Raw genomic sequence first — 27,605 nt, 5'->3', positions numbered from 1 at the left:
CAATAGAAATTTTCCAAGTCAGTGGTTCTATTTGCTCATGTACTACTTATTCAGTATCCAATACATATCGTTCAATGTTCAGCAACTCATTATCCTGAACGTATGTTCATGTATGTAGTTCCTTAGATTTTCTTCCAAAACATGTCAAATGATTAAAATCGTCAGCTTCCATTTTATGACCACCCTAACAAACATATGTTTTATTATCTATTATGTTGTTACACTGTTCTGCATTTAAGGTGACGATAACATTATAGTACATATTGTTGTTTCGTTTAAATGTTATTTTAAAGTGTTGGTGTACGTATTTATAAATTCAAGCTAAACTGTTGTATACAAATTATTTATACTTCATTGAGTCTATTCTAATATTTACACATACATATATGTATATAAAAATAGGAAATTCACATTAAAATAAATAAATCTAAAACAAATGCCTTAAAACCAGAACACTGTTGAACAAATAAAAAAATACAGATTATTGGTTAAACATATTCCTCATCAAATTGCTATTATTTTATGCATTAAAATATCATGATAAAGAAACTACTGGCAGTTTAGGGTTGTAAAAACTAAAGCACTTTAAAAGATTTGAAACATTTATATTTGTCCATAAATACTACTTACCATACATATTTTCGAATATCCTTTAAATTTTAAATAAAAAAGAAAATAAACAATCAATAGTAAAACATAAGAAAACAAAAACTTAACAGTAAATAAAGACAAAAAACAGGAAAAGGAAATAGGTATAGTGTAGCAAAAACTCGTTTAGGAATACAATAAATAGCCTTTTTCAATTTGGGGTTTAAATAAAACACAAGCAATATTTTTGTTTTTGTAGTTGTTCTTTTTTAAGAGGGGAGTTTAAGTTTTAATCGAATCTCCACTAAAGTTTCAGACAATGTTTTAATTTTTTATTTAAAGAATTTGTTAAGATTTACTTTAATTATATTGAGTCATATTCTTATGCAATTAATACATATTGATTGATGGTAAATCAAATGAATTGATAATTTTGTTCTCAACATTTTAAAATCATTTCGAATACATATTTTTAGTTGTTAGTTACTTAAAATCATTTTTTAATACTTAAATTATTTACTAAATATTGTTATTTTTTTCTTTTATATTTAATAATGAAATTTTATTTGAGTATGTAGTTTTAATGTTAAAAATTGTTGTGTGTTTTTCGGTTTTATATCACTTATTTGGCTAAATAATTTTAAAAAAATCAATGACTCTCGAATGATGGCAAATTCGAGCTTTCTTATTGACTTTATTGTTTTTGGTTTTTTTGGGCAACTTTTTGAATCATTTATTTCAATAATTATTTATAATATAGTGTTAAATTGTATTAAACTTAAATTTGACACATTTATTTATTAGTTTTAGTTGTAAACTGTTATTATATTTACGATGCAATTAAAACTACTTTATTTATGCATAACTTTATATTTATAAATGTTATAGTAAATTATTTTTTAATATTTTTTTATGTATTGTTAAAATTTTTAATGAATTTAACATGTTTAAAGATTTTCGTAGTTTTTTTTTTTTTTTTTTTTTTTTGTAACAACACCGACTTACCATACTAAAATATAATATATATCTTTTAGTTTTAAAATTTAATACTAATATTTTTGTTTCACGCTTATAACTTTATACCTTTTATCATTCTTTCCATAAAGTGGAGCTCAAACATTTCCATCCAAATGGGACACTTTAATAACAAACATCTTTTAAGGATTTTAGCGCAAAAGTGGAAATTTTGAAAATTATTTGCTAGATTTCACTAATTTAATTTATTTGAAATGTATTTACGTTTTTGAGTTGTCAAGCTAACGATAAAAGCATATGCTCTGAATTTCTGAATTATTACCAAAGCTACAATTTTCTATGACAATCCAATAACTCAATTCTTAAAAGGGTTTCTTCTTTGTCCCATTTCTCATTTCCCGTTCCTTTTTTCATTAATTATATTTATGTTTTAAAAATGTTTTCCATTTAAATAGTCATAACATTATATGCGTTTGTTTTAAATATTTTTAAATAAACTGTTCATATTGTTGTTTGGTTGAGTTTGTTGTAATTATTCCCCTTCCATTGGGAAACAACGAAGGAATCATTACAACGATTTTTGACATTTCAGTAGGACTAGAAAATTTTGTATTTTTTAAATTTAAAATAAGTATTTTAAAAAGCGCTAAGCTTTAAAAGTTTTAAATTAGTTCACTTGTTTTCCTATTTTGATGTCTTTTTTATTTTTTATTATTACCGTGTGCGCCTTACATTGTTAGGACTTCTTTATTTTGTTTTATAATTGTATTTTGTAAATATTATAAATATTGTATTATTTATTTTAGTTTAAATCTAAAGTTAATAGTTTTTTATGTAATACTTTCCGGTAAAATATTTTGTATTTTCTTACCTGCTCTTTTGATTAAATTAACTGTTGATACTCTCGGAGCTGAAACTTTTTGATCTAGTATTGTGGGCTTCATTTTCGCGATTCATTCCTTCCTTAGTTAATACATTTGATACTTAGTTAGTTTGTCTTATATTCTTGGTATACAAAATAAACCACATTTAATACCATAATTTTCTTAAATTGTTAACTGATTCTATTAATTAAAAATTGTTCTTCTTGTTGTTTTCTTGTGTAATTTGTTATTATTGGGATAAACGCTGACACATGAAGTTAGGGTTTAAAACTTTATGTTTGTGTGTAATTTTTTAATAATATTTTCCAAAACAATTTGAATTATTATCAACGATATATTACACTGAACCTGCTTTTAAAAAATGAACTTTCATGTGCGTGACTTTTTTAGTTATTAGTATTTTAAACTTACTCCTAAAACATTTTGAATAAGACACTCAGCAGAGTAAAAATCATGAGTGAAACTAACAAACAGAATCACACACTTCCAGGACAAATTTTACGAGCGGATCTAATGTACATATGTATGTATGGAAAAATTTTGACACTTTTGTTTCGTAAAAATTTATCATCGGTTGTTATTCCCTAGATCTATCATTAGGTATATTTTGAATTATTTCCTTGTTTAAAACGATGTTGTTGTAATGTCCTTGATTTTTGCATCTTATTCTTAATCCATTTGGGCTCGTGGGGTTTTTCAAGTATCGATGAATCTCCTAAATTAGTTTTGTTGATTTTTGCAGTTGTTGTCTTATTGGGTTTTAACGATTTATGGCTTAAATATAAATTATTTATATGTATGTACTTAAATTAAATTTATGGAATTGAGTTTTGTTATCCGCTATCATGTACTTTGTTAAATTAAATATGTTGATGTCCAAATGCTATATTTTATTTTTTATTTTATATAAATAATGATTTTGTTGCTTTTTTTTAAATTAAACGTTACCGTTAATTAAACTTTTTCGAAACTACATGTTTCCTCTTTTTAGCTTAAAAAATAATAACTCCGACGTTTGAAAATATCGTTATTAATTAAAATTAGGTCTTGTTAATACAATAATTTAAACAAGTTGTTTTGTCATCTTCTCCAAATTGTAAGCTTTTTTTAGATGTTTAAAATTATTTTTGTGTATCTCGTATTTTGATGCAGTTAATAATTAATTAATTTTTTTATATTGTTATTACTTGGTTTGCTACATTTTGTTGTAATAAATATTTGGTGATATAAGCTAATAAATAAATATATATTATGTTTATTTTATAACTTTAACATTTTAAATATTTTAGTTTTATTATTATTATTATTATTTTCATTTAAACCAGAAGGTCAGCGCCTTTATATTTTGTTTATTTCGAAGTTTATCTATCAGCTGTTTGTTTTTATTATTTATTATATATTCAAGTCCTTTTTCGCCTATTATTTAGTAGAATCTATAGAATGTATTGTTTGTATATAAATTGTTCTGTTTTAAAGCTGATATTATGTATGTGTTTTCGTATGTATATACTTATATTGGTTAAATTTAAATATTTTTAATATAATTTGTTGTATTAGTAATATTTTCTCTAAGTTTTTGTATGTATATTTATAGTTGTTAATTATTTCAATTTGAAACTTCTACTAAAAAATTAATTTACTTTGTTATTTGTTTTTATTTTTGTGTTTTTTCCGGACATTGAGGGAAGCAAATAAATTATTTGTTATAAGAACAGATAACTTCTCAAATCGGTTACTCCGATCGGCTTTCTCAAAATGTCTGTTTTTTATTTTGGTTGGTGGTTATACATACATATGTATGTATAACATATGTACGTATACATATGAATTATATATAATAGAGTTCGTCTATGATTTTTTACTCTATGTCGTAGTCAGCTACATTGCGTTGTTTATATTATAGCTAAATTTAATGTTGCTACCTTTTAATTGGTTTCTATAAGTTATCTTAAATTAAATTAAAAAAATCAATAAAAACTTTTTTCTCAGCTAGACAAACTTGTAGATTTTTTTATTATCTAGCTGGGTTAAAAGGCTTTTATTGCACTGATGGTCGCGTTTGTTGTTATGTATAATTATGTCATGTTTCTCAACATAGGAATATACATTTATGTTTGATTGATTATTAAAAATAATATTAACTTATCGCTTTAGGGCCTTATTCACTATTAAATTTATCAAAGGTTTATTAGACAAATAAACCTATAAACCTTTGATAAATTGTTATGAATAAGGCTATTAGTTTTTTTCTATATTGAATATGAAATTGTTATATGAAAATTGGAGAAAAGGGGCTAAATAATATGGAATATTATAAAAACTTAATTTAGTCGCATCAAGTAATAAAATATTGAAAGCTAATTTATATAGTTTAATTCATTATGAGCATTCGTAAGTTAATTATATTGTTTTTTACTACATAGTAGTTAATTTTAGGTTTTTAATATGGTAATAAAAGTATATTTAAGCCTTGGAAATAAAAAGATTTTAACGATCCTTCTTATATACAGATTGGGACAAAAAGTTTAAAAGTCTAAAATTATGAAACTAAACAATATTAAACATGTAGCCCTAAAGGAAACCTTTGTATAAAGTTCGGTTTTTTTCTTTCTTTAGTTAAAGAGAAACTTCCGTATTAGATGTTGGAGTGGAATGTTTGATAACGATTTTTTCTATTTTTAATTAAAACGTTTTTTAAAAAATAAATTTTTTTCATATTTGTTGACCGTTATTAAAGTCTAATTGTCGTTAACATACATATTTATACTACGTAGATAGATAGAAAGAGGGTGGTGGGTTTTGGTTTACGATTTTATTTTGCTGTGTGTTTCGTATTAGGATTCTCATGTAGATAGTATTGATGACAACAGTGGGTGGTATGGTTGATGGAAGAAACTAAAGATTAGAGAGAACAGTGAATAAACAATATCAGGAAACTGAAAAGCGTAACGATGACAACTGAAGAAAAATTATAGAAGAGAAATAAAAAATGCCAAGTTTTATTTTTAAGTTTTCATGAGTATAGTTTTTTGTTGTAAGTTTAATTGGATTTTTTTATTAATATATATTTCAAGATTTGCTTTAAAGAAATTATGCAAATTGTTTGATTTTGTTATAATTAGTATGTTAGGTAAAGTAAAGAAAAAAATATACTTAATAGTAATAAACTTATGATTATGGGAAGCGGATTAAATGTTTTAATCGATACTGATACTTAACATCATTGGTAAGATATTTGACACTTCATTAAGGGGGCTGCCCTTCAGCAGTCAGTTAGATAGTCATTATTTGGATCAACGTTTGGTTGTCATTATCCATCTTATTTTCATATCGATTGTTCTTAAATTCTCTCAATGTGTTACTCTCATAATTATCTCGTAATAGATTTGCCAAAATTTAGCTTGCAACCATATCACTAAAACCAGTAGATGCTGTAGGATGGGTCTTTGTAAGATTTCTCTTTGTGTTCTTCTCTTTAATTTTGATAGAAATTTGTTTGTTCTTGAAGGTTCTTCTTGTAGATCATGGTAGTTTAGATTGTAATTGTAATAATAATAGTTATTATTTTTATAAAACTCAGTATGACAATGAAATAACGGGGGCTTATGTGATTCTTCATGGTTTTCATCGGGTGAATTCGATTGGCCGTTAAACTCGGATTTATCGGTAGGATCTAGGGAACTATTATAAAGATAATCATCTAAAAAGTCTCTATGACCATCTATTTGTCTGCTGTTGCCAGTGTAGTTGTTGTTGTTGTTGTTAGAGTGGTTGGAATTTGTATTAAATTGTTGATGATATTGATAACTATTATATTTTTGTTGTTGTTGATGTTGCAACTGTTTTTGTTTAATATTTGGGTATTTTTGTGGTTTACGATAATATTACATAATAACACACTTTCCCTTTTCAGCCCACGGATTATTTTTTTTGTCTGGAGCGTTTATAAGAGGATCATTTTTCTCATTCTCCTCGACAAAAGAACGCATTCTGAAATTAAAAAAGTTTTAAAAACAATGGAAGTTAATTAAATATATAAATTTAAAAAATATATTTAATAAAAAGTCACAAATATGTACTATGCTGTTATACGTCATATAAATTTGATAATTTAAACTGTTATAATCAATAATATTGAAAACGTTATAAAGTGCAATTGGACTCATCAAATGTGGTCATTAGTATTTGAATAATTTGTTACTTTTTTCATAAAAAACCTTATTTAAATTTTGAAAATAAAATTCAAAATTATTAGAGTATAAAAATTTAAAATAAATTGAAAAATATAATTCTTTATTTCAAATAACACTAACATTTATGTAGAATTTACTGTATGTATGTATTGACAATTTGCACGTACATAATACATACATACATAGATATGTATCCAAAATAAATAATATTGGGTGGAAAATAAATAAGGTCATTTTATGAAATCAAAAATCTAGCAAAATGTTAAAAACTCATACTTTGTTTAATTCTTGTTAACAAGTTTGTCGTATAAAAACGTTTTTCTTGCCTAAACTAAAAATAGCATCTCTTTTGCTCTTTAATAGTATAAATGCAGACTCAAAGCATATCAAAAATCTATACACGTTATTTTACTTAATATGTACATACATTAGAGCTGCTAAAAAATATCGATTTCGTTCGGATGGGTCTTATGTTGTTCATTAGTGTCTAAAACTAACTGGTGTTAAATTTTAAATAGATTTCCTTCACGGGTTCTCGTTATCCGATTGGACTAAAATTTAACTCCAGTATGTTTTACAAAATAAGGCCCATCCAAATAAAAACGATATTTTTTGGGCACCTCTAATGTAAATACATAGGGATATGTGGATGTCTAAATCTTTACACATTATTCGTTGCCCATTCTGGTAAAAAAAACTAACTGGTGTTAAATTTTAAATAGATTTCCTTAACGGGTTCTCGTTATCCGATTGGACTAAAATTTAACACCAGTAAATTTTACAAAATACGATATTTTTTGGTCACCTCTAATGTAAATACATATGGATATGTGAATGTCTAAAACTTTACACATTATTCGGTGCCCATTCTGGTAAAAAGCTAAATATAGTAAATTGTGGCCAATCTAAGTGATTTCAAAGCAAGCGACCACAACTTTTCGAACATTTTTTTCATAAAAATTATAAAACAAATAATCGTAGCAAAAAGTTGTACAAAGTTTAAAAAGGTTTTTATTAATATGTACGTATGTATAAGAAATTTGTTAGATTCTTTGCAACGCATGTAATAAAAATATTCAAATATAGAACTACACGAGAAAATATTAAGTAAAAATCTAAACACAAAGCACGTATAAAAATTGAAAACGCCAAAGGGAATAGATGCTTTTTATTTATTTTTTACGCCAATCAAAAATTATCTCTAGAATGGTGACATTATATAATTTTATACCAATCTGATTTTTTATAAGAAAACATTTTTTTTGCCATTGTACCATGTTCTGTTTTAACAAATTTATTATTGTAATATTGTAGGCTTTATATATATGTATGTACATACACACAATTATATAAGTATTTATGTCTGTTCATACATACAAACATGTATTTGTAATAAATTTTTATTACCCTGCTGTTTGTAATTGCACGTGAAAAATATTTTTACTATAAAACAGAAAATTTTGCCATTTTTCTGAGTTTATTTGATTCAATAGTGTTATAACTCAAAAACACATAGTAAAGATTTTATAACTAAGTTTTTTAGTTAACGTTTTAAGTATATACATACATAAGTACATATGAAATTGTTTGATATTCGGTTAGATTTTATCATGGAATGCAGTAGTGATTGAAAATTAAAACTTTCTATAATTTAAAACCCCAACTACACATCATTGCATATAAACTTTCTGTGAGATGCGGAATACACATCCGCAAGTTTTCATATTTACACTTAAGAAATAATCATATTATTTTGGTATGGTTGCAAACCACATAGACCCACGGCACGGACAATCATCGGCTTCTTCCACACAACACGAACGCCATTCAGTTGCAATGTTAACATGAATGAAACAATCTAAATCCACTAAATGTTCATTTAAAGCAATTTTCTCTTTTAGTTGACTCATTTAAGGATTTAACGGATTAGAAAAATTAAACCAGATGTTGATATAGTTCTCATCTATATTGAAATTTAATTTTTATTCAACTAATATTCGTGAAAACATGATTTTTAGTTTTTATGTTTATAACAAAAAATCGATTCCACACAGAAAATAATGGATAAATTTGAAATTTAATAAAACTGTATAGCCGTCGGTTGAAAAAACACGAATTTTGGTATTTTGTAGTAAATGTGAGATATGTACATATAAATAAGTAAGTACGATTTCACACTAACATTCAAATCTAAGGAGGTTGTGAAAATATTGGCTTTGGCCAACATGTTTGTACGAGTATGTATAGCTATAAACATGTCAAGTAGATTGTTACTTTTTTTTACTTTACAACCATGTTCTTTATGTGTATAGATGTTTGTAAATAAATACATTAGGGCCATAACCAAAATCCCACAACAGTACATTATGCAAAAACATCTTAAAATATCTGCAGTCCTCACCACATGTTGACGGATAGGTAATATTTTTATTTTAAAATAGCCAAAGCTGTATTTTTAATATTTTCTATTTGAAACCGGTATTTTTATGTAACTTTTGCGGGCATCAATTAACATATTCAACGTTAACGTAATTTCTACGCTTATACATATTTCATTCAGTTCTTAAAATTGGTATTTGTACAGAAAGAAGAATTCTATTTTCATTTTAAAACATTTTTCCTATAGTTACCAATTTGGACAAAATTGTGTAAACCCATAAATAAATTATTTTTCTCATATAAATTTGGAAAACTGTTACAACCCTATAGATTTAAAAGTGCTTAAACACTTCCTAAATAAACAGTGCCATAACTTTTTGTGTTAAATATAGTTACAATTTTCTTTTTCCATAAAATTCTTCAAACTAATATTATCAGAAAGATCATACTAATTAAAATTTTAAAAAAGAAAAATCTATCTTTAATTTTTCTTAAATTTTTCATTATGTTGCCATATTAATTTGTTTTAATTTTGTTTAAATTTTAGAAAATAAACAAGAATGTCAGTTTATCATTCAATTTGTGATCTGTTGTTTGATTACAAAGTTTACATGGACACACAAACGGAAACTACAATGCTAGACAAATATTTCTTATTTGGGTTATAAATTGTAAACAGTTTAATTTTACAATTTTATTAATAGTCAATATTGTTTCTAACTTTTATATTTGTTTCACATTAAATATAAAATTGTTTCATGACGTATACTTAATATTTATTTAGTAGACAGAATTCTTGCACTAATTTTATTCATTATACGCCCCAGATATTCGTACATTTAATATTACATTGATTAGTGAGTGCTGTTACAAATGCTAGTTAAAGGAAACAATTATTGATTTTTTCTCAAAACGAATAATTAAATCCGGATTTCCCATCTCATTATTCAACTAGTTTTACATCAGTTATCTTTAGAATTACTATAATTCACAAGAACTTTAATTTTTAGGAGTATACACATTTAATTATTTATAAACCTTTTATATCTATAGAATAGGTTAATTATGAACACCTGACTGCAGTCCTTTGCTTTGAATTATATAAAAAAATAAATTCGTGGTTAAATAATTCATAAAAAATAAAAACAAAAGTATATAAAAAACTTCTATTGTTGCCTTAATATAATATACATTTAAGCTGTAGTTGTTATTCAAAAGTGTTTTGTTAACTAAATTATGAGTCCATACATGCATCCATCCGAATAATATATAAATATGCAAAAAAAAAAAAAAAAAATACATTACAATTACATTGCAGTCATTTTATAAGTACATACTTTAAAGAGTGATACAAAAAGAGAAGCTCTAACAAAAATTGCTTACACATGGGTTGTAGGCAAATTGTATAGCGAATGAAAACTAAATGGAACTAACATTATAAAGAATGTAACAAAGTTGAAGGTGAAAACGTTTATAAAAGAAAAGAAAAAATTTAACCCCATGTAAAGACTATATGACATCGTATAGGACATGTTGGAAAAAAGTGGTTTATATATTTTTAAGTGGTACTACACAGTAATTATGTAAAGTACTCACATGCTTAGATACAAGAAATTGTTTTTATACATTTTTCTTAAGAGGCAAATTGTGTGCCACAGCTACATACAACTTGAAGGATTTGAATTTTTAGCACAGTTTAAGAGAAAAACAATTTAAGAAAAATATTAAAATGTTAAAACATTTAATAAAAATTGTATTGATTGGCACAACTTGAAAAGAAATAATATTTCAAAAATACAGAATTGTATTTATATTTAATTTTCATTACTATTCTTACCTTTAACGAATACAGAAACACTTAATTAAGTAATTTAAAATATATTAAATTATTATTTTTCATATCTTAGTGCTTGATTAAAGATTTAAACAATTGATAGCCACAACTACGTGCTCGTTTATAAAATTTAAAAACAACAAATATTTTCTTATTCAGCATACAATGTATATCGTTTTTATGCAAGTTTCTCATGTAACCTTTTCTATTTGTTTGGATTTAAAACGTGCATAAAAGAATTTCTACCCCACAGAATATCATTGCTGGAGGCACGTATTGTCAATACAAATAAAAACGATTTATTTTAAGTTTTGTGAATATTCACAAATATATCGATATAAAATATTTGATTCATAAGAAATTTAGGTTTGAGAGTTAATTTGATGTATGCATTCTATGTTACTTAATTTTATGTAATTTTTCCCTATTTTAATGAAATTTTCATAGTTAATAACAGAAAAATTAACATGTACATACAGTAACATATATATATATATATATATATATATATATATATATATATATATATATATTTGTTCAAAAATTAGATAATAATATGATAAATATGATATCATATCATACGATACTTACTATATAAAATTATACTTTATAGGTAATGAAAAGTAAAACCAGGCACTAATTTTAACTTTGATTTAATAACTAAATATATTTTATTAATAAAACCAAAAAATCAAGTGTTATTGACTTCTTGTATAAGTTTCAAGTGATTTATTATACAAAAAGTAAAATGAAATGAAAAGAAGTGAATAAGAAAATCCATTCATTCTTACAATCATAGATAACGAAAGTTTTTTTTCTTAGTAAAACAAAGTTCTTATAACAATAAAAATTGTAATAACTACATATAAGAACCAAATCTGGAAAAGAGCATTGTACTTGAGCTTTGAATCGAACAAGAATAGAATAAAGCAATTGTTCTTAAGAAATTTTATTGATAATAAACTGATACTGTCCTCTTCCTTTAACCCTCTCATAATATAATACTCTATGAAATAAGAATACCAATGTCAAAATATTCCTACGTAGATACGAAGATGAATAATTTTTTCTTTTTTATATTAAGAAAATATACGAAATTTATGTATTAAAACAAAAAAATATATTATACCTAGAAGGCCTTTTTTACAAATTTTATGATTTCTTAAATATGTGTTTATTGTTAAGACCTTGATAGATATGTAAGAATGTATGTGCTATTGATACATATGTATTTGTAATATGAATTAAATATCACTATGCATGTTGTAGCCTGAAGTGATTTAATAACAAAACATTTTTTCCTGCATTAATTTATTGCAAAACACTTCTAAAACTTGTTTATATAAAAAAATTCCGAATTTATATTTGGGCGATTTCGTTGGACATTTTGGTCATACAGGGTTTTATTCAAATGTGTTTAACTTTTCACCTATTGTTGCTAGCAAAAATTGTCCAAAGGAGTATTTCTTCATTGTTTCCAATTTTTTTTTAATTAAAAAAATTTTTTCTTCAATATTTTTTAAAACTTTTTTTTTTCAAAAAACTCCTTTTTTTGCTCAATTCAAAGCTTATACAATTTCCTTTAAGGGCTTTATAGTCCCATAATGGGATGCGAGTGGGATATCTATCAAAAAAATTATTTTTTAACTCAAGAATAAGATTTTTTAAATATTTGCCACTTAATTTTTCCCTATTCTTTTTCAAAACCGACGTTTTTCTTGTTCCTTGAAGAATTTATGTCTGGCCTAGTATCCAATAGTTCTAACCTTGTGCTAACTTAATCCAACTCGATTTTTGAGTTGGGTTTCTTGACACGAAATTGTCACTTATAAATTTAAACTTTTGTTTAAAGTAAATATCGTAAACGGAAACTTTTTTAACGCTCGGGAAAAAGTGATATATATATATATATATATATATATACATACTTTTTCAATGAATACTTTATGTGGAATGAATAGGACCGATTTAAAATTTTCAATAAACGTATAAAAGTTATAATCCTAACCTTCAGTTTTATAAATTTTGCTGTCATGCGACAAGTCTGTATATTTTTTAAAATAAAATTTTATTTGTCCCTTTTAAAAAAGATAAATTGCAAAAATGTTTATTTCTCATTAATTGGGCTATTTAAGGACCTCTAGTTGGTTATACTTTATTCCCATTTGTTTCTAAATGTTCACAACAAACAGGAGTTTTTCTCTAGGAACCAAAAAACATATGTCTTGCGTAAATCTTTCAAATAGTATGTGGTTTTAAGTGAGCTATAACTAATAAAATAATGAAAAACGTCACTCCCATTTTAGTAGGACTTATTATTTTTTTAGTTATGACCATTTAGCAGTAAATGGGAGATATGTAATCCTCGTATATACAATATAAATGTAAATTGCGGATGTTAATGGTTGGCATAAGTTCCGCTTCAGAACTTTTGAAATTTTTATGATGATTGTACCAAATGTTTATGAAAGTGAGCAAGTTGAGAAAAGGAACTATTTTTTTATATTTTACAACAAATTATAAATGCATAACCATACATACATATATCATTATACGGTAGTATGTATATATTATGTGTTTAAAATAAGCTACCAAAAATATATACGAAAATGTATTGTTATTTTAATATTTAGTCATTCTGCCGAAATTTTGCCCTTTTTATCTAATTTTTTGAATGACAAAAGGTTGGGAAAAGAGATTAGTTTATTTTTAAACATGATGAGGTTTTTTATAATGTCATAAATATGTGTGCATGTATTTATTTAATCCTTCGTTTAGTATGACCGTAACGTTTATGGTTTTGAAATGCCAGTTATATTCAACGTAAAAAATTCCATAATGTTAATATAATAGATTAAAATTTGTTATTTCCACAATAAATAAATTGTTTATCTATTTATTGTTATATATGCTTTTGTTTCATAATTAGCATTTTTTAAAGTTTGCACATAATTTTTTCAACATATTCTACTGAGATTAAGTTTTTCAATCGCTGGTGGGGAACTGAGGGTCTTTAAAAAATATATATATTTTTAGGATTTAGTACATTAATACCCATCGTTTTAGTAGTGTTCCTACAAAAAAAAAAAAAAATAATAATATACATACATATATACATATGTACATAACATTGAATATTTGCAAATATGCATCTATAACCTTTTACACTCTTTATTTGACTTCAATTTTCTTAAACTTTTACATTTTCAACGATAACTGATTAAAACAATTTTTTATTTTATGTACAAAAACTCTTTTGTACAAAGTTTTCAAATATGGAGCATTACACTGATTTCTTTATTCCATAATAAAATTGTTTGTAAATTAATTTGCAAATGTTTTATCAGATTTATTGTTTTTATTTGTATGTATTTAAATTAAGTATTTACATACTCATTGTTAATTTCCAAGTCAATGCGTAAAAAAACAAAAAAAAAAAAATTATAGAAAACTGTATACATCTTGGCGCCTTTAACAATCCTTACCATATAATTTCATTTGTTTTATGAAAATTATAAAAAAAGTCAAAAAGTTTATCTCTTAAATACACACACAGCTGAGATATTTTCACATATTTGGTATCTTTTTTTTTTTGCTATTTCATTATTTACTTAGACCTCGTAACCAATTACATTAGAAAATGTTCCAAACAGTCTGGATTCAACTTTGAAGCATACTTTTTGGTAAATCATCTTTATATACATTAATACATACATATTTGTACATACATATGTACATATATACATAAATAATGAAGCATTAAAATTTTCCGAGTACAACTTTTTGTTATCCATTTCGTTTGCTATTTTATGAGTTTGAAGTTTTTTTTTTTTTTTTGCTTTACCAAGTACTATTTTGGTTAACATAATCCCAGGCATAAGTACTCAAAAATGTAGGCCAAGTATTTTATGAAAAAGTTTTTGATGTTGTACATACTGTAAAGTAACTGATACATTGATGTCGAAAATGTGGCGACATTTTGTTTTTATCTAAAATTCACAAGTAAATTTGAAACTGAAATGCACTTAATGATTATCATTTCATTTTAAAAACAATGTTTTTTTTAAATACTTATAAGGAAGTCATTCAACGACAAAGAAAAGCATCGATTTTTTCATAAACCCTTTATTTCTTGATTACTTGAATGAATCTTCAAATAATCTGGCAAAAATCGATTTTATATGTAAAATTTGTGTTCCATCAAAAATGGATTTTTATAAAAAAAAAAAAAAAAATAAAAATCTGTTATACATAGTTTCTATAATAACGCTCCAACAGCGAAAGACACGAAAATCGGAATAAATCTCAACTCATTTAGTGCGGAAAATTTTTTTCACAGCACCGAGAAAATAAGATTGTATTTGGTAATATTTTGTATGGGCTTTTTGATTAGATAATGTAAACTTGTGTATTTGAAAAAAGGTTTTCCTTTGTTTTAATGTTTGCTTCCTTGCGTACATTTAGTGTTGTAAACATTTAATTTAAAAAAATACACTGAAATAGAAACCGATTTATTTTTTGGGGATTTGAATTTTTTTTCACCCGTTAGGTTTTCGATTAATTCGATTGTAAATTTCAAACAGCGAATTAAACATCTTAAGTTTCAATTAACCGATTAATTATTATTTTCCTAAAATCATTTAATTTTTGTTTTTATCAAAACAGAAACTGTTGAAAATATATAAAAATCTTTTTGCAGAGAATTAGTAAAAATAAATTAAAAATTTTTCGTTTTTTTACTTAACAGAATAATTTGCAATTTTTAGATTTTAACCGATTTAGAAAAAAATGCATACTTGAATACCCCAATATGTAGTCGTGTTTTAATAAATTTTACGCATTCTAGAACTTAGATATATGCATGTATGTATGAACAAGTCCAAGAAATGACTTGCATCAGCAAATTGTCGTTTTAGTTTAATGAATCTAAGAGTTTTTTATAGACTAAAAAAATTTCATTCTCAAAATAAGTTTTTAAATATTTGTAGGAGTTTTTTTTATATGTGTTGTACATGAAAAACTTTATAAGAAAAACTTTTATTTCTTTAATATTTGCATTTCAAAGAGTATAAAATTGTCACGTTTCAATAGAAAAATTATAATTTACTTCATGTTAAAAATTAATTCGTATGAATAATAGACATAAAACTTAATGGAACTCTCTGTAGTTAAAATTGTTTCAAAACTTATTATTGCATGAAAATAATTTAATAATTTCACAAATATATATACCAACATACATAATCAAACATTAACCCCCGTATTCATAAAGATATTAATGGTTTATTTTAGGTTTATTTCGTACATTTTCCATACAAAATTCCACAATAAACCATCAACAACTTTATTAAGTATTTATAAATATTAAGTATTTTGAATAAGTTTAAATTTTCTCCATACTACAAGGGACTGGTTAAATACAGATGATTAAACGGATTATATAAATATAACCAAATGTATTTCATAAACATGTGAATCATACCCAAAGTAAAACACTGATGTGTGTAAATCATGTAGGCATAATTAAAATTCGAATATTCAGGAATTAAGTTATTGAATATAACTGAAAATAAATACATTCGTACTAATCTAATATAGTTTATTCACTATATTGTATAATTGTCAGAATTATAATAATAACAATTGTGTTCAATAGACAGTTCTTTTGTAGTAAAACTTTCCAGATCTTTAGTTAGAAAATATAAAAACTGTAACATGTATACAACAGATATTATTTTTCTATTTAAGTAGAACATTCAACACACTTTTTCATTTATTCATATATATGTATGCATGTATGTATATTGCCCCAGGTGGTGTGAAAATGACAGCGGCTGCCATTCGCATCATAAAAATAAAATTGCATTTGAGGTCTTTTTTATTTTTTAGCTTTAAAATAAACTACGACATAAACACACATCGATGGTGAAAAGTTGATACCATGTAAAGGGATTTTTTTTTTTCAACATGAGATAATGATGTTAATCATATTCAGATACCGACTGACATCATTGTCTCAAGTTTGAAAAAAATATCGGTTACTAAAATATTTAATTTTACAATTTTAGATCTGCCGATTTTTATTTAAGTACTATGTACATACATATATTTAATACAGTTTCGAGTTCAAAAGCGCAATTCATGGGTTCTGTTGTATGCGATATAGATGAAATAATGAACCGATTTCAAACATTTTTGGCACTGACAAGCGTCGTTGATAAAATAGCGGATCATATACCATATTTTGTTAAACTATCTTAAAAAATGCAAAAGTTTTAATTGTGCCTTTTTTACAGCCATGGTTCATAGAAATGCCCAGATTCCGTATTTAAAACAAACTATTATAGCTGGACAAGGTTATAAAAAATTTCTTTTTTATTTTCGCTTTTAAACTAGTTTATAATTATTAATTTAAATAACACTCTTTTAAAACAATATTCTACAAAATTACAAAATATACACGACAATGTGTTAGTTTAGCCTTAAAGAATGAAAGGAATACGGTTTGTAAAACGTTATTAGCAAAAACAAAAGATAAAACGAACAAAAAAACTTTTAGCGCAAAAGTTTAAATAAAGAAAAACTCCTAATATTAGAGAATTGCATCTAGAGATGTTGAATACACACACACATTTTTACGAATCCTTTAAAATAGTTTCTATTTTTTAATTTCTTCAAATCCCAAAAATTGGGTTTTAATATGACATAATTTTCTTCATTAAAATTACAACTTAAATGTCCTTATATTAATTGTGTCAAATTAAGTTTTAAATTTCTTTTGAAATACATGTATAATATCGATTCATCGCTAATAGTAATATCGATTAATCGCTAATAGATACAGATTGTTTGAATTGTTTTAATTGTAATTTCATTAAATTGTTAATTATTGTAATTGGAAAAATTAATTTACTTAATTTTAATTGTCAATTTTAAAGTACATTTTTGAATTGCAGTGTAAATTTAATTGAACAAATATAACCATTGTCCAGCATCCAGGATTGTAATGTACATATGTATGTATGTATGTCGTTTATTGGTGTGTTCAATTATTATTTTCAACGTGCTGCTGCTGTTATTCTTATTTTATTTTGCTGTATCCATTTTACTCTATGTTTTTGACATATTGACAGGCGCCATAACGCCATTGTTTCATTTGCTTCCTTCCATTTAATGTGTCAATTTTCTGTAAGTACCAGTATTTGTGTGTGCGTATGTGAGATTGTACCCTGTAATTTTATAGAACTACTGTTGGACTAATGAGTTTCATCAAAAGTGAACGAAGTGAAAAAAATCCTTTCAGAAATATTAAACAATTACTGATATTTACAGCGAAATTTAGTGAAAGTTTTGGCCACCTGATTACATTTTAAAGCCTGCATGGTAGGTACTATTAAAGCACGTGTATGTTAAAAAAACTATTTACAATATTACATATTTTTATTATTTTATGTATGTACAACCTTAAGGAGTTAATTTGAGTCATTTTGATGCAATTTCTGTACTCAAGAATTATTTAAATAATACTATAGTTTGTATGTAATGTAAGGAAAATAACTCAATTAAAAAGGGGATATTTTTTAATAATAATTCCCAAACATTTTGCATCATAAAAAATGGTATTCACGATACCGACAGATCAGCTTTTTTCAGTTATTTGTACTCTAATCATTGGATAGATAATTTTTTTAATAATTTCTAAACAGTTTACTTGTTTACTCTCTTTTGATTTATGGAATGGTTTTAATTTAACATGTACATAATACACACACATACATTACAGTGGATAGGTGTGGGTTTTAGTATGTTCGTGTAATTTTAATACAATTAGTGTTAATTCGATTAGTGCATGGTTTGCCACAGGAGATTTATTTAACATGATTTTTTGTTTTACTTCACATGTAAACGTAATCGCTTCAAATCATGGAAACATTTTTCATTTAATAAAATTGACCTTTAAAGAAGAAGTAAATTGGGCAATGAAGTTTAAAATTTTCCGCAATATTTCGTAGTTTACACATTACTAGTGGTTTTTAATACCAATTTTAGGAATATTCTAAGTTTATATTGAAAGCATCAAATAAATTCGACATTTTTGTTTTTTTGTTTTCAATGTAAAATTAGAAGGAAGTGTTCGCTGGCATTTTTAGAGGAACAGTCACTTTATCGAAACTGATAAGAAATGGAAGAGTTGCCAAAAAAAATGTAAAAAAATTACTCAAAACTGATTCAAAAATAAGTCTGACCTGATCAGAAGAGGGGCTTATAAAAGACTCATTTAGAAAAGTCGCGTATAGGGTACCATTTTCTCCCGACATTTATGATCAGAAAATAAGAGCATATATGATAATTTTAATCGTGCAGTTTAAAATTACAGAAAACAGTTTTATATCTTTTAAAATTTGCCTAAATTCATACTTCGATCACAATGATCTATTTGTGTTTGTTCATCATAATGTCAACAGTGGATAGCTTGGCTCATAGAGAATAATGCAGACAGAACTGATGAAACTAAAATTGACTAAGAGACATATTTATGTAGATTATCTTCTGTCTGTATTAGACATGTAGTTGCAATATCTTTTTTGGCGGGTATAAAAGTTTACACCCATTTTTCTGTCGAAATGTAATATTTACACATGTGAGCATTTCGTCCGTAAAAACGAAAAAACGAGTCTAAGAAAATTTATTCACAAGTTTTACTTTTCACCTAAATTTTAAAAATTTTAGAATTTTCCGTTTTAATTGACTGATTGATTAAGTATGTTTTTATTTATGCACATACATATCTACAAAAACATGTATGTATGAAACATGTATGTATACTAATAAACTTGCAGATATATTTTATTTCTTCAATATTTCATTTTATCCAATATATAAACAATAGTAAGCATTTTATCTGTAATCTGTGTTTTAGATTAAAGACACAGCTTTAATAAGCTTAAATATACTTTTTTACGAGAAAGAGTTGAATTGAAAACATAAACTTTTTGAAAATATTTTTTCTACATAAAGATGAATAAATATGTAAAACCAATTTGGCTTTTTGTGAGATACAAAAACTTGCCAAAACCAAAGGAAGTAAAAAACTATGTAAAAGCACTAAGCGAATATTGTAAAAATAACAAACTAAAAAAATAAATGGTAAGGACTTTGTTTTACTTGCAGAGAAAAACTAAAAACACTGAGGATGCAATTGCAGCAAGTTTGATATCGCAAATTGAAATGTAAAAGGGCGTAACAACACTTTTCCAAAATTTACTGAATAGACGAAAAATTTAAAAATGTGAACTTTTGTTATTGTAATTGATTTGTGTTACATTCAAATTCCAAATTCCAAACTAACTAATTTGTTGCTACGCTGTTTCGCATTCCGGCGATGTACATAAATATGTTTTAGGAGGTGGTAAGGGTTAGCTTGATAAACATTCATTTTGAAGTGTGTTGAATTTTGATACGTGTATTTAAAAAATAAAAATACACACTTTGCTCGCAGAAAAAAGTTGACATCATTTAACATTAAAATGAGTTCAAGCTTTTTTCTGAAACGTTCAGCCAAGAATAAAATAAGGCTTCAGTTGGATATAACTTCTTCTTTCACTCGTTTATACATGCATAATTAAAATGCATGATATGCAGTGAATAAGCCACAAAGATACTGATACTTATATGTACATATATACATATTAGGGTGATAACCAAAAACCTTGCGCCGCAAATCGATTTTCTAAAACCATTCACAAACTAATTTTTATGAATTTTTAATAGTAAAATCTACAAGTAAATGCAGACACTATCCTAGTGTTTACTCAGTGTTAATGTCATGGGTCAAACAATGACACTTTAAAGCATTTGCCGCTTTTTTGTCGTACTTTTTTACACTCAATGTGGAATGGATAGGAGTGTTTTAAAATTTTCAAAAAATGTATAAAAGTTATGACCCTAATACATATACATATGTATGAATTTATTATTGCAAACACAAAACTACTTCCGTAAAGCAAACCGTAAAATATTTTAGCAAATTTTATAATATCACTCCCAAGATATTTGGATCTAATTTCTGGCTGGCTTTAAAAAAGAAAAAAATATTTTCAGCCGAAATATGATAAACTATTCAATCATCATAAAACCAAGTCATCATTTAGAAGATACTGTGTGTATTTCTTATTAAACAAGTTAAAACTTATATACTTCTTAACATACATACATCATGGTGTAGCTTGAAAAACATTAAACGGAAATTAAATGTAGTTTTGCAATTTCATATTTAAAATTCCTATAAAAATAATTATTCATCATCCTCATGACCAGAGAAAATAAACGAACTATAAATTACCACTGCAAACCGACTATGTATAGATGCATAAGAATTATTAACGTTAAATGATGAAGGGAGAATGAAGAAACAGATTTTAATTGAAATCGTATAAAATGATTTGCACAATATACATATTTACATACATACATAAGTAAAAGAATTTTTATATTTTTTGCTCTATTAAATTACTTAAGCAAATTTTTGAATTTATATTAAAACAAACAGGATATTTGATTTTTAAACCTTAGTCGAAAAATTGAGCAAACTGGAGAATTTTAAATAGATAATTGAAAGTTGATTCAGGACTTCTTATTGTGGTCTTAATTAAGGGGGATAAAAGTCACCATTAATACCAACGCAAATATCTCGCTTATTTCGCATCGTACGAATTTCGATACATTTCTATAGACAATAATATTTCCTATTCATCAAAAATTCCGCAGTAAAATCCTGATTTTTCTGGACTATATATATTTAATTCAGTATTTTTGAGGCAACAAGGAAAAAGTTGATAATTTTTTTGCTTGTTTCAGAAGAAAGGGGCAAAATTTTGTCTTGTTCCTATAAATACTATTTTAAAAGGCAAAATATCTACCGGTTAACCGATAACTTGAGATTAAAATTGTGGCATTTAAAGTTTTAAATTCTAATACAAAATTGTAGTACATTTAAAAATGAATTTTAAATGTACTAGTTAAGGACAAAGAATTTGCGCCAATTTTATTAAATTTTTAAATTTTTTATAAACAGAATGAATTTTTGAATAATAAGTACTATTATTTATGCAAAATTATAGTACATTTGAAAATGTTGATATTTTCTAAAGTTCCGATCCGATTTTTAATTGAAAAGTGTCAAATTTGAAAAGTATTATTATCAGTTTCTACACTTTACTGGCATTTTTTTGTGGTTCTCAATGAATTGTGAGAACTTCTTGACGTCAAAAGTACCCAAAATTTTTCTAAAAAAATTATTTTTTTTTGAGAAAAATGTTTTAAATGTCCTAGTTAAAGACAAACTATTTGCGGAATTTTTTTAAATTTTTAAAATTTTTTATAAACAGAATAAATTTGAAAGTTGTAATAAGTATTGATGCATTTTATTAATAGTAAACCGATAAATATAATGTATTTACTGGTATGGGTATTATTCGTATGTAGTGTTTTCTAGGCCACTGACACTTCGAAATTTTCTCCAAAAAATGCTTAGAACAGGGATTTTTTAGTAAAATCATAATATTAGTTACGGGTGTAAAAATTATAGTCCTTTAGTTTTTAATTAGTAAATATGGGTGTGTCAAATTATGAATTAAATATTTAAGAAAAAATCAAGTCAGACTACTTTTGATTTTAAGAAAATTTCACAAACATCAAGTCAGACTGCTTTTAATTTTAAAAATATTTCACATTCTATTCTTCGATTTAATTGCGAAGTCAACATTTTACTTGACTCTTTTTTGCTCTTAATCCATTCTGTTTTTTTTTTAATTGTTTATATAGTATTTTTATTTGTATAATTTTTTAGTCTTAAATAAATACATATAGTACTTAGTAAGTTTTACGGTAAGCTTCATTTATTTTTGTTTTATTTTGTCAACATGCTAAACTTTGTAATAAAGAAAAATAGACACCCCGAAAAAGCAACAAAGTTGTTTTCATTTTCTATTTGTTTTGTTGTTAAGGGTTTTAACATGGCCCAAACAAAAAACACAAAAGTAGGAATAAAATTGTACTCCATCTAACGCATATTTTATCACACAGTCGCATACGCACACAAATACACAGTTACGGTATATAAATTTACACATATACACACATATTTAGTTAAATAATGGTTTTCTAAATATATACATACACACATATCCACACTGAAGTGAACTTTTTCTTTTTCCAAAGTGTTTGTTTTATGGGGTTGAAAACAAAAAAAAAAATAAATAAGAACACTCCTTTATGTATGTGTGTATGTATTTAAAAACAAAAAAATATATATTTTTATGACAAATTTAAATAATAAATTCATTTAATACTTTGCAATTATACATATAATATTTTATAATTATTTTTTCACTTTATTAACATTTGGCACCATTTTAGTTTTTTTTCTGTATTTCTTTTTTTTTTAATTACTCACTCTGCAATGCTTTTAGACAACGGCCATCTTTCCATATTGGCCTGATATTTCATGTTTTCGATTTGTTTCTTTAATGCGTCCCGATCCATGTTTTGTAAAGCACTGGGATCCATGGCGGCTAAAATTTATCAACATACCACTCCTGCAAAGAAAAAATACACACACATTATATAAATAAAGCTTTTATGGCTCTCGTGTGTCCTTTTCCAAATGAGCAGAGAGAGGCAGGGATATAAAGAGAGTTTTTTTAACTCAAGTTTGCATTATAATACACATGAAGTATGTATAAAAACTTTTACATCACCGGAGAACTGGTCTCCTGGCCAGCAAGAAAACAGAGATTAATTCTCAGAATGACGAACATTTTCCCGGTTATTTTTGCTATAATCACACCTTAAATGGTAAAGGGTCTTAAAAAAGCAGTTTCATGAATGTTTAGATTCTACGTTTATTATTACATGAAGAAACAGGACTTCTAAAACTAACATATTTTATAGAAATTAAATATTTTGATTTTATGCATGTATTTCAAATTCTATAGTTCATAATCAAAAAAAAAAAATATGTTGCATTTAAATATACACACATACATATGTACATATATTTGGCTCATGTCCTCATTTTATGTTGCTATAAAACACATTATTGCCGTACTCTGCACAGATGTCTCTCAAAAAAAGTCATAAAAACCTCCCCCACGCGCACTGACTCGAATTCAATTTAAAGTCCTTTAAAGTTATTTATTCTGCAATTAATGTATTGTATGGAACACAGCTTTTAAAGCTTGTGTTCCACACAACATATTATGTACTTAAAAGCTCTGGACGTAGAACTAAATATAATATTTTTAAAATGTAATTTTAAATATTTAATAAACGTTGTATGTATTACATATAAGAGACAATGTCAGAACCCTATTACAAATTTTTTCAAAGCTTTCAAGTTTTTACATTCATGAATGTTAGCCAAGCTATAAACCTATTTGTCCTTATTAAGGATTTTTTGTATATATAAGAAATATAAAAGCATTAATAAAATATTGGCTAACTTTTTAGATGTCAATAAGTCAACTCATCATTAATTTTTCATATTCTTATTAAAATATAACTTTATGTTTAATTTTCTAAGGGAAACAATTTATTTCTTCCTTATTTGCATAAAATGTCAATAAATATAAAAAAAATACTGATATACAGAACATTCGTTAAAAGAACGGTTAATTCAATTTTAATGATCAAAAACTAAATTTCACAGAGCACTCCTCATTTCTCATAGAATATCGATATTGTTGTTTTTTATATTTGGTGCAGAATTACAAAAAAATATTACTTTTTAATTAATACGAATACATATTAAGATATGTATGTATATGATTGTACTTAACACAATAATCTATGTATGTAAAATTGTATCTTTTAAATTGGAATGTGGTGAATCTATTTGTCGAATACTTAGTAATACATATGTAAATACATCGCAAAATCCAAATTTCTTTAAAAATAAATACTAAAGAAATATGTAGTTACTACTTATTTATGAAATTTAATATTTAGAACTTTAAAATGCTATCCCGATATGCTTGTAACGGAAACTTAAATTTGTATGTAGACGGAAGTGCAGCGTTATGGAATGGTATTGATAAAAACGTTGCAAACACTTTTCAACTAATGCAATAATAGTCAAATACTTATAAACATTCATTTGAATAAGAAAAGATTCAACAATTTATTCATCATATATTTAGGTTTTTGCGCAATAAAAAATGAATTCGGTGCATAATTGGAATATGAAAGGATTGCTCCATAATTAAGTATATATAAATATGGCTTCTTCCACAAATTCACTTCAAATTTACGACACATGTTTAGATGGGTTACGGCATAATCGAATAAATAAAACACGCTTACCACCCATTTTCTTCACCTCCAGTTGACCGGTAGTTATTCTTCCAGTTAAAATATTTTTGTATGAAAATTCTCAAGATAAATATGTATCTTAAAGTTAAAAAAACTAGACATATGAACTAAGAATTTGCTATTACAATAAGTCTTAGTTTATTATTATTTTGCCTTATTGTTTCTTGAAGCCAATACACAAATCTTTAGATGATATAAAACAATTTAGGTAGATATTTGAAGGCCTGATGCGACGAAGAAATTGACAGATTCGAAATTAGCGCAGCTCAATTTTTTAAAAAAGTATAATTCAGTCTTTGAGTTTCGAAAGTTGGGTCACTTGACATAAAATCCCCCGTATGTAATAAACGTATGACCAATTTGTACATATTTGTTAAACGTAAAAAGAAAAACTACATTGAATGTTTTATGATAATTTACCATTTCTTAAATAACATTTTCTTATCAAATATTCGTGAAAACATTAGTTTTAGTTTTGATGTTTACAAGTACTCAGTTCAAAAAAACATGAATTTTGAGTTATGCAAGTCTTGTAGTAAATGAGCGATAAATATTTCAGTGTTAAACAGAAAGAAGCCCTACAAGAGTTTTGTTTTCATTTTTAAAATTCATTTAATGTAGAACTGTGCTTCCTCTTACTGGCTTCATTAAAAGGGAATGAATCTCAAATTAACAACATAGATTAATCGGGGTTTAATAGAATTATGTATGATTTAATCGAATTTTATCTAATATTCATTATAACTAGTGGCATAACGTTTAAGGGTTTGCTTCGATGCTTAAGCATGACTTTCGTATACTTGGGAATGCTTCCCTAGTTTAAACTACATACATACAAACATACATAATATGTACATATATATATATTTCATTCGATTATACTATAACAATCAATGTTCTTTTGAATTTCTTTTATAATTTTTTCATGCTTGCTTATACAATTCAAATGCTTTTCCTCTGCCATTGCTCCTGTTGTCATTCGTGGCGTTTTTATTGTCGTTTTGTACGGTTTGTGAACATCAAAAAGGTGAAAAGTGTCAGCAAATTTTCTATTATCCAAGAGAAGAACATAATTAAATTATATGTTTTTGGTTCACACCAACTAAACTAAAAATGTTAACAAGTTAAATAGAATGAAAAAATGCAAAAACATATACATGTTATATGTATGTTGTAGAATTTGCTAACAAGACTGAATATTCAATTCAAATTAAAAAAAAAAATGTTTTTTATAGAAAAATGGATAAAGCTGTTTCATTTAAATCATATTAAAAACTTATAAAAGGTTGGCACTTATTATACAACAATATATTAAGTTTATTAAAATATATAACGTCTCTTTTACAACATTTTAAACTATGTTTCTGTTTTGGAGAAAGTATTTAGTATTCTTGCCAAAAAAAAAAACTATGATAATTACGTAGAATTGAAGTATGGATGCAAATAAGGGCGCAAAGACCACTTTTCCCAAAACATGATTAAATATTTACACTTTTAAAATTTATGAATTATTTGATTGGTTTGCAAAAAGCTATTATTCTTACATTAATTTAAATATGGACAACAAAGAGGGCGTATATCCATAATAATACGAATAAATATATTAACAAGGCAATTTTTGAGTTTTTTATTAGTTTTAAGTGGAGAAGTTTCTGGTTAGTACAAGTAATTATTGTTATACTAATTACTGTAAATTACATAATCCACTTTAAAGAAAAAAGATATAAATTAAAAGTTTTGTGATGTTTTTATCGTCTCCTGTAAAATTTTCCAAATGGTTTATACGCCCGTATTCATGGGCGTATTATTATAAAAAAATAAACTTTTTTTAGTGAACTTTAAAATGATCAACCTTCAAGTTCAGAAAAATAAACAAAATTATTAGCAGATCACTCAGAAAATGTGGTATTAACTTTCTTAAATTTATTTAATGTTTTTTTTTTCTAAAGAGAAATGTGAAATTTTAAAATACATACATACCAAACTAAAATATTTGATTATTTCTGTTTCCTTTAAAAAAAGGCGCCAAGTAAATCCAAGTAAAGTTTCACAATGATAAAGACTTAACACCTAGAATAAACACACGACTATTCTCATTATACAATTATATGAATCAGTAGGTTGCTGTTTAATTTTTATTTATTTATTTGAATTAATATATTTTTTATTCGAAATTTTCTTTTGCATAACACAAGTTTACGCACCTGCTACACAAAGTAAGAAATGAATAGCAATCGTGAACCAACAAACTGTTTAACAATATTAGCAATTAAAAATATTCAACCGACCAACTATCACAATTACCGAAACACGACTATCTTCCAACAACGACTAACGATGGTATCAAAGACATTCGTAGTTATTCTTACCACCTATCCACAT

The 27,605-nt window shown here is 25.5% G+C and overlaps 1 protein-coding gene across 2 annotated transcripts; it reads right to left on the bottom strand.

The window, feature by feature from the left end:
- Nucleotides 1-1,551: 1,551 nt before the first annotated feature.
- LOC119604716 (guanine nucleotide-binding protein subunit gamma-e) lies at nucleotides 1,552-27,605 on the bottom strand. 2 transcript variants are annotated; one of them, XM_037957510.1, is made up of 4 exons: nucleotides 27,428-27,605; nucleotides 27,204-27,293; nucleotides 23,308-23,449; nucleotides 1,552-6,437 (listed from the first exon to the last, which is right to left on the bottom strand). In XM_037957510.1, the coding sequence occupies exons 3-4, from the start codon at nucleotides 23,418-23,420 to the stop codon at nucleotides 6,332-6,334; spliced, it is 219 nt and encodes a 72-aa protein (XP_037813438.1). In that variant the 5' UTR covers nucleotides 23,421-23,449; nucleotides 27,204-27,293; nucleotides 27,428-27,605; the 3' UTR covers nucleotides 1,552-6,331. The 2 variants fall into 2 exon arrangements, with proteins under 2 accessions (XP_037813438.1, XP_037813439.1); XM_037957511.1 differs by lacking the exon at nucleotides 27,204-27,293 and having other exon boundaries at nucleotides 27,428-27,525.

The sequence above is a fragment of the Lucilia sericata genome, unplaced genomic scaffold (assembly GCF_015586225.1).
Source record: "Lucilia sericata isolate MDLA Ls3-8-SP2 unplaced genomic scaffold, ASM1558622v1 Contig000420F_arrow, whole genome shotgun sequence".
Taxonomy (NCBI): Eukaryota; Metazoa; Arthropoda; class Insecta; order Diptera; family Calliphoridae; genus Lucilia; species Lucilia sericata.
The sequence above is the reverse complement of the archived record's forward strand: the minus strand, read 5'-3'. Positions and strand labels throughout refer to the sequence as shown.

Excerpts from the sequence above, each read along its gene's own strand:
- LOC119604716 (XM_037957510.1), bottom strand. The coding sequence starts at position 23,420 with ATGGATCCCAGTGCTTTACAAAACATGGATCGGGACGCATTAAAGAAA. Across the intron at positions 6,438-23,307 it reads TTGTCTAAAAGCATTGCAGA|AATGCGTTCTTTTGTCGAGG; the intron begins GTGAGTAATTAA and ends TTTTAATTTCAG.